This window comes from Clupea harengus, chromosome 13 (assembly GCF_900700415.2).
Source record: "Clupea harengus chromosome 13, Ch_v2.0.2, whole genome shotgun sequence".
Taxonomy (NCBI): domain Eukaryota; kingdom Metazoa; phylum Chordata; class Actinopteri; order Clupeiformes; family Clupeidae; genus Clupea; species Clupea harengus.
In genome coordinates, this window is record NC_045164.1 from 27,984,295 (window position 1) to 27,993,641 (window position 9,347).

A 9,347-nucleotide genomic window follows, 5' to 3' on the forward strand; every position below is an offset into this window, starting at 1 on the left:
CTTTAAGTTAACAACTTGCAGTAGCCTACCATGGAATAGTATGCAATTTGCACCAACTAACCATAAATAGTGCACTACGTTTGCACCCCTATGAGGATACCTGCGTGGTTCTCTATATCTGTGTCTCTGGACTAGGCTGTTTCGCCTTCATGACTTCAGTCCCGTGAGGTTTTGTCTTGCTGTACACAAATAGTCTTATGCTTTCATTTAATTAATAGATAAACCAAAATATTTTATCGGTTCAACATTTTTAAAATGTAATTTTTCTTCTGGTTGGCTTTGTATGGTTCCATTCCTAGGATCGGTTCATGTTGGGCACGTCTGTTGTATTCATTTGGCTAGCTGTCCCTTCAGATGTCCCTTCTAACATATAGGTGAAATAGTAGGCCCTGACCGTACCATTGATTTATGTGTGTGTGTGTGTGCAGTGAAGTGTGTGTGTGTGTGTGTGTGTGCGCAGTGAATAGTGTGTGTGTGTGTGTGTGTGTGTGTGTGTGTGTGTGTGTGTGTGTGTGTGTGTGTGTGTGTGTGTGTGTGTGTGTGTGTGTGTGTGTGCGCGCAGTGAATAGTGTGTGTGTGTGTGTGTGTGTGTGTGCGCGCAGTGAATAGTGTGTGTGTGTGTGTGTGTGCACCCTGAGCTCAGGATGGTGTAGAGCCAGTTCCACATGGCTGACCCTGAGCACTGAGTCCGTGGCCCGAGCAGATTAAGGTGGTCAAGCCGTCCTCCAGTATCTCAGCGCTGATTGTTAAAAGCCGTTTCCCTTCCAGGCAGCTGGGGCCAGTGTTGACTGTAGCCGGAGCGGTGGGCAAACACTGTAATTGGCCCATTCGTCAGACAGCCAAAGACGTGAATTTCTTGGAACACCTGGGAAGTGTTTCCTTTTTTCCACCTGGTGATTTAGGTGTGTACAAAAGCTTAGCTATGAGCCAAAGGCTTTTTTCTTTTTCTTGGAAGACATTTTGTATGTTTAGTAAAACGTCTGTGTTGTGGATGGAACAGAGATGTAATGGCAAGAGGGAGCTTTGATGTGATGGCTTGATGATTTAAGAAAGTCAAACCTGTGCTCACCTTAACACGTTTGTATTTAAGAATCCACAGATGTATAGAAACAATTGGAATGTACATATTACATTATACAAAACATGCCATTTTTGAATATTGTATTACAAAAATATTGTACAGAGAAAAAAAATACTATATACATTGTATAGACAGCACCAACCTAAAAAAAGCATAAACTTCAGTAGCTTTTATCCACGGCTTTAGCTTCTTAGCTTTGTCACTCTTGGCACCATGCTTGGTCATGTTGAGCCCTTGTTGAGGAGGCTGCCCTGCATCTTGATGTGGTATGTATAAAAGTGCAGAGAATGCGGCTTCTTGGAGGGAGTCTTGCTATTGGCTGCACTGGGGCGGGGGCGTGGCCTGAAGCCCTTGGCACGGGAGAGACTGGCCTTGCCCTGATAACAGCCACAGCGCCTCAGCAGCTGGCCAATGTCTCGACGGAAGGCCCGGGTGAAGATGGTGTACAGGAAGGGGTTGCACAGCGAGTTGATGGGGTAGAACAGGACGAGCAGGATCTTGGAGTTGGACACGGTGATGAGGGGCATTCGCAGCGCAGCCGAGATGGCGAAGAAGCAGATGGGCGCCATGCACAGGAAGTCAGTGAAGATCAGCACGGCCATTCGCTTGGCGATCCGGGTGTCCCCGCTGCGACCGGCCAACTCTGGGTTGCGCACGCTGATGTAGATGCGAATGTAGCACACACACACACCCAGGAAGGCCACCATGTTGAGAAGCAGCACCAGCACCACGTAGACTTGAGCGGCTGGCGTCTCGATGTCCATGGGCAGGCAGATGCTCACTTTGCTGTAGCTGCTCACGCCCAGTACGGGCAGCAGCGCCACCATGAGGGAGAACACCCAACCCATCGCCATCATCAGCGCCACGTGCCGCAGCTTGAGCCTCCGCTCGATCTCCATGGCGTGGGTAATGGTATGCCAACGTTCCAGGGTGATCACCGTGAGCGTGTAGACGGAGAGCTCACTCGCAAAGACGGTGAGGAAGCCGGCCACATGGCACCCGGGTCCCGTCTGCCAGTCGGTGGCGTGGTTGTAGTACTCCTGACGCGAGCGGTAGTCCATGGCGGCGATGAGGAGCAGGTACAGGCCCATGCAGAGGTCGGCGAAGGCCAGGTTGCACATCAGGAAGCGGGAGACGGTCAGTTTCTGGTGACTGGAGAGCAGGATGAACAACACGGCCAAGTTACCCGACAGCGCGAACACGGTGATGACCCAGGTGCTGGAGCGCAGGAAGCCGCAGCCCAGCAGGTCCTCGCACGGGTTGAAGGCGTCGGGCTCCGGGGTGCACGTGATGGGGGCGCTGCTCACACACAGCTCCAGGTCTGGGTAGTGGAAACTGATGTCGTTGAGCTCAGTGGCAGGATCCCTGTGGAGAAGATGAGCAGATGCATCAGCTGAAGGTTTATGGCAGATTTATTTAAGTGACCTACATTTTAAAAAAAAAATGATGAATATGTGCGACAACTAATCACTATTTTACTGCTTGACAAATGGCTGACGTGTGGGCAGATAAATGCAAGAGGTGTCACGTGCGCCTTTATGGAATGAGCTAGTTGATTTTTGATGAATCATTTACTGCTAACATACAGCTGTCTGATTTTGGATTTTCATCTCCAATAAAATAAGTGGCTCACATGTCTGTCCCTGCGTCTTCATCACAGAGCCGTGTCAGATTGAAGAGGGCTATGAGGGGATTATCTCTGAGAGGAGAAAGAGGAAAGTATTAAACACGCCGGAAAATATTTAAAATGCAAACAATTTCAAACCATTTTCTCACCTTGCCTGACAAGAAAAGTGAAAAGTGGAAAGTTGGGTAAGATGTGAGAAACTACTCGAGACAGTAAGGAGACACTTGGTTGTACCCAAATTCTACACTCTTCAAAAAAATCATGGGTAATAAGAACGGGCTTTTCTAAAAAAAATATTTGAACATTTAAGGTAGCTGCACAACTTGTAATGATGGGTATTTATTTGTAGGATGTGGTCCCTTTGCCATGCTAATCATCCGGGCCTTTCTGATCATCTGGGCCCTCAGGGAGCATCTGGGCTGGGGAATAAATGAAGGAGACGCGTGTGTGAGGTGAGCACCTGTGGTTCCGCCGCCAGCTGTTGAAGGCGCAGCAGTGGCTCGGGTAGGTGAGGAAGGCCTCCTGCAGGTTCTGCAGGTTCTCCAGAGGGGGTAGAGTCTTCATCGAAGGCGTAGAACGTGCCGTCAGCATCTTCACGAGATTCAGACCGCGTGCAGGGAGTGAGGTCAGAGAGGTGGAGGACACGTCACTGTATGAAACACACACACACATCATGTAAATTAGAGCTAGCGCACACGTCACTGTATGAAACACACACACAACATGTACATTAGGCCCAACGCACACGTCACACACACACACACACAACATGTACATTAGAACCAGCGCACACGTCACTGTATGAAACATACACACACACAACATGTACATTAGAACATACACACAACATGTACATTAGAACCAGTGTGAAACATACACACACCATGTACATTAGAACCAAAGCCAAGGGTATAGAGTCTATAGACTGATGCTAGTTGAAACCTGTGCCTTTGACCTGAAGCTAGTACAATGTGAAGAATAAATAAGATATAAAACACAGACACAATGGGGGGAGGAAAAAAAGCCTAATCGTATCAGCTGCTCTGTTATCACGCAAGTGTACAAAATATTCAATAATATGGGTAAATCCATGCAGCAGAGTTCAAGGAGTCATCAACACGACCAGATGTAAAGCACCAGTATTGCCAATGGCACTATCTTTGTGAGACAATGTTTACGCAGAAACAATGACACTGACATAGATTAGCTGTTCTATGGGACCTTGTTACCTATCTTTTATAATATTGAATTATAAATACAGATTCCGCAGCATATTAAGGTCAAGGGCTTCACTGTAATTGCCTAATCCCTATAACATGAAGTCTAACTGTACAGTAATGAAAGGCGTTTTCAGAGGCACATCTGGTCTAGTTAAACTCCACACACATTTGGTCTAGTTAAACTCCACACACATTTGGTCTAGTTAAGCTCCACACACATCTGGTCTAGTTAAACTCCACACACATTTGGTCTAGTTAAACTCCACACACATCTGGTCTAGTTAAACTCCACACACATTTGGTCTAGTTAAACTCCACACACATCTGGTCTAGTTAAACTCCACACACATTTGGTCTAGTTAAACTCCACACACATTTGGTCTAGTTAAACTCCACACACATCTGGTCTAGTTAAACTCCACACACATTTGGTCTAGTTAAACTCCACACACATTTTCATAAGACTATCAATAAGTGTGACAACAAGACTGCTGTAAGAAAGCTGTAAGCCAGCACAGAAATATTCTGACATTTTCTGTTCCTGCATTTGCTCAATGACCCGTCCACAACTGTAGTTACATCAGGCCTGGAATTTGCTTTTGTCTTGTGCTCCCAATTCTTGCGAGTTCATATAATCCATTCTTGTCATATACTTTCAGAATTGTAGGTTTACTTATGAGAGTAGGAGAGTAGGTTTTCAGGCAAATGTGTCACAAAGTCACTGTTTACTTACAGGACTATTGGTCCAGTTGCTCCTTCAAAGGCATCATCATGAATGGTGTGAAGATACCAGTTATCTTTCAAGATCCTAAAGCAGAGACATGAATCACAAACCACAACTGAATATAGAACACATGACAAGTTGTCAGAGCTTGTGTGTGTTTATATATATATAGATATATATATACACACACACACAAGTTGATTATCCTTTGACAAATTAGGTAATTGTGGCATTTCATTGACGTGAACTGAAATGTTGAAAACCAATCTGATAAGACCCCTCTAACTTCATTTATGGGACATTTAGGGCACTGACAGTCTGTCTGGAGTCTTCAGTAAATATTTTGCTTAACTCTGACTTGAATAATAAAATAACAAGAGCCTCCATCAGTGTTTTGTCTGTGTCGATGTTTATTTTGTTGTACATTATGTGACAGAGAAATGGAGATATCGCAGCCACTGCACTGACTGTCACTCAAATCTGAACCTGATAGAGACTGTTGTCTAGAAGTGTCAGCTCTCTGACAGGCCTAGATGGATGTGATGCCCTCATTCTTACAGTTTCTCCAGTCTGGTTCCGTTGAAGGCGTGAGATTGAATTTCCTTGAATCCATTTCTGACAAGATTCCTGAAAATATGAGATTAGCATCAACCCTTTGCGTATTTTAATGTATCCACTGAAGACCATCCTGTATTCATATAATGATATACTAATTAATTCATAATTCATCATTAAAACATAATTCATTCATCATAATTCATACTAAGTAAGATTCAATATTTTTTTTTCCTATTATCTCTGAAAAAAAAAACATTTGTGTACTCACATGTACTTGTACTCTGATACGCCTATGAAAGCATTGGATGGGATGCTCTCCAGCTTGATATTATCTCCTAGCTCTCTGCAAGAAGAAGTACCATCAAATTGTTATTGTGGTATGCATACAGTATGTAATTCCATTTTTCATAACTTCACTGCATCTCTTTCAACGTCAAAGTACAGACTTGTTAACTTGGACCAAATGTCAGAGAGCATAAGATATGATGGAATAAGTTGTCTGCAAGCCTATCAACAGGCCCCAACAGGTATAGCAACAGACCCCACTGGACTATGTATGTGGGAGTCCAGCACATAGCAGCTACACAGTAGCTTAGTGGACTAAGAGTTTGCAGACGTTTGGTACTCACAGAAAGTTTATCTCCATTGAGGAAATGGAGGAAAGATCAGGGAAATGAGTTATTCCTGTGTTACAGATACTCCTACAAAGTAACAGGCAAAACATTATTGAAGAAGGAGCTGACACAATATCCCATTAGAGTACTCAAGCCAGTTGCATCAAATATTATATTCGGGTGATCTTTACAAAAGACAGGAATCATCTTTCACAAGCGGAATCGGTTCTCACACAGAAAACATTTGTTAATTTACTTATTTAAGTATAGATGTGGTCTAAGGTCAAATAATCAATGTAATACAAAGTATTTGAAAACAAGTAAGGCTTCATTAAAGGCCTGCATGCAAATGTAAAACATTATGTGATGCACATAATTCATGAGTGATTTCATTATCGCCCAGCACAAATTTTCATTGTAAATGTCAAAAATATGTAGATATGCTTACAAGTATCGTAGTTTGGGTATGTCAGTGAAGGCTCCATTCTCAATGGCCACAAGATGGATGATGTTCAGTATTGCACTGAGAAAAGAGAACTTTGCATAACATCACAAGTGTCTTTTTCCTCAGCAGAAATGACATCATACTACATGATATAAGGATGTGAGACACGATGTTCTGTTTTCGTCACATTTTAAACTGACCAAGGCAACAGTGTAACTAAACCAGAAAGACTGTTAAAACTAGACTTGCATTCATTATTGTTTTTGGCAAGACATAAAAAGTATGAAATACTTACATTTCTGTAAGGGTTTTTAGTGAAAGAAACGCCTGGTGTCTTATCCTTCTGACTGAGTCACTTTGAGATATTTCTCTACAGTGAAGATACAAAACAAAGAAGATACAAAAATAAGATACAAATTGTTATACATGCATCGGTGTACTGAATTGAATATATATGGCCATACTAATATATTATTACATACACTGTAGTATTTTTTTTTGTTTAATTGTAATCTCTTCAGACTGAAGTGAAACATGTACAGTGCATCAGTCTTCCGCAGCCATGTGCTTTGTCATTAATAACACATGATCAGTCTTCCGCAGCCATGTGCTTTGTCATTAATAACACATGGCTCCATGCTATAACAGGTGTTCCAGGGTCCAGACAAAAAAGGAAACCAATGAATTAATCTGTAGAATATATTCTAATCCGCACACAAGGTTAAGCTTACTTTGTAAATTGTACTAAGTTTCTCTAAACAACATCACTGAAGAGGGCATCTGTGTCATGCCCTTCAGTTGCTGGTAGCCTGCGCTGACACTAAGACAGACACCCACACAAACACAAACAGACACACACACACCTACTCTTCCATCTTCTTTAATTGTCCTTTTTAAAATAAACTACCACTGCAAAGCATAATTAGCGAACACTTCAGCAAACAATTAACATCATTTCAATTCTATCTTGGACTTCCAGACTTCACGAATTATTTCGCTCATCTTTGGTCTTCCATGTCAGACCTCTGAAGTAATTACCCCAATTACCTGGCCTAACTAGTGCACCTTAAAAAAGCAATTACGGAAGAGGATGATCAGGGGGGAAAAAACTGTGTCTGCATTGATGTCACAAGAAGGGAGCGATCTCTGAAAGGCTTTCTTTAGTGTTGCTTTTTGGAAACCTCATTCAGTGTGACATGGCCAGAGGAACACGGTGGGTCACCGCACGACATGCTACGACATGCTACGTGTTCAGTGGGTCACCGCACGACTTCTATCACAGTGACGTGTTCAGTGGGTCATCGCTGTCACAGCTACGTGTTCCACTGCCTCTCCTCTCTCTTGCGTGAGCTGCAGTGAGAGCGTTGATAAGCACCCCATGGGTGAATGAGCGCTGGACACTGTGATTTTATGTTTGAAAAGTTAGCAGACCTCATAGCCTCAGTCCTGTTCGGAGTTAAATACTCTAATTAGGAGCTCCTTCCTAATCTATTTGAGCCCTGGGTTCTTACTGTATGATACTCTATATGTCGCTTTTATCTTCAATTATCACAACAGTTCTTTATAAAATAGTCAGTTATTTACTAAAGGCACAATCTTACGGATGTAAGGTACTCCTACAGGCTACACTCCAGAATTCACGAGACCACCGAGAGATATAGGATATAGGTACCAGTCACGATAGCTTCCTGTCTATCCTGACCATATTTAGAAAGGGTTGTCAATCTGTCAAAAGTCTTGTCTGCTGCACAGAAGTTCCTCAACAGAAGTTCAGGCAACTTTAATTAACCACAAACGAGCAGTTAGCAAAGAAGACCATTCGTGAACACTTACATTCTGGATACGTTGAGTAACCCTTTGAAAGAACCACTTTGGATTTCCCTCAATGGCAGGTGTACAATTCTCCTGGAAAATAAGGTTACATGCGATAAGAGAGAGAAAGAGACCCTGATCATGTTAAACTGCAGAGTTAAGGAAAAATAACGCCGTGATTGGACGCATAATGAATTGCCCATAAAAAAACAATGAAACGTATGACAAGTAATCCATTCAGTGAAAGCGTAAACTTACAAATTCAATTTTGATGGAGCTTGCGCTTTCTCCTGTGTTTCTCTCGTGCAGCGGATTGTATCCGCGGTGCACTGGCAGACCAGTGGACACTCGAATGTCCAGACAGGGCTCACGTGTTGGACACTCCACAGCAAGATCACCAACCAAACAGCACTCAAAAGCATATTGAGCAATCCTTCGAACCTTTTCCTGACACAAACCGTATCAAAACGAGCACAAACGTAAGCTTTATAACTTCAGTGAACTCAGCGTCCGTCTCGCCTTCTCTCAGGTAACTCTACTCGAAAGTACTAGCGCTGCATGCTCGACGTCACTAAGTAGCCTACTCAGCAAGGTTACAGACTTACGCATTAATTTAGTGAGAGGGACAAAATAATCACAGTCAAACATGTAAGACATATTTGACACGTTTGACTTCTGCGTCTCATATTTCAGACTTGAAAGAAATATACGAATCCGCGCAGTGGTCTGCACGCTCTGAAAAGAAGTTAAAGAAGAGCAGCTGTATAGCCTACTTTGTGTCCAGATCATTCAGCAAGACGTCTTAGTCTAAAACAATTGCAGAACACGTGTGCTCTCGGGACCCATATATCGTATGTATACTTCGAGGTTTTCCTCCATTAATAATGCGCTCATTATCACTTTACACCCGACCCGGTGTATTGGAATAGTAAGCTGATTTCAACCCTAGACAGCTGTTTGTGCGTTGTCATTAAGGCTGAATAACAACTTGAAATTATTCAGTGACAGTTGTGTAAGTTCCAGGTGTCCGCCGGGAAACAGTCACATCCTTAGACACTTGCCATATCTATTCAGCCAAATGGTGTCACTCGAGACATGTTTGAGCTGTTTTGTCATTCCCATCATCCATATCACACGTAGTCTGTGTATCATATATTGGTTACAGACGTAGTAATGCAAAGAAATGCAAACGGTAGATATGACCTGAATATTAAGAGCAAACCTTTCAGGCAGAAGTGTGAAGTCATATTTTATTGCATTGGTTGG

At 43.0% G+C, this 9,347-nt stretch overlaps 1 protein-coding gene across 1 annotated transcript; it reads right to left on the reverse strand.

Moving 5' to 3' along the window:
• Positions 1-988: 988 nt before the first annotated feature.
• Positions 989-8,849, reverse strand: LOC105904998 (lutropin-choriogonadotropic hormone receptor). Its single transcript, XM_042709654.1, has 11 exons — positions 8,340-8,849; positions 8,103-8,174; positions 6,565-6,639; positions 6,273-6,347; positions 5,840-5,911; positions 5,479-5,553; positions 5,211-5,279; positions 4,662-4,736; positions 3,169-3,357; positions 2,715-2,780; positions 989-2,446 (listed from the first exon to the last, which is right to left on the reverse strand). Exons 1-11 carry the CDS (start codon positions 8,501-8,503, stop codon positions 1,303-1,305), a joined length of 2,076 nt encoding a protein of 691 aa, XP_042565588.1. The 5' UTR covers positions 8,504-8,849; the 3' UTR covers positions 989-1,302.
• Positions 8,850-9,347: the final 498 nt, after the last annotated feature.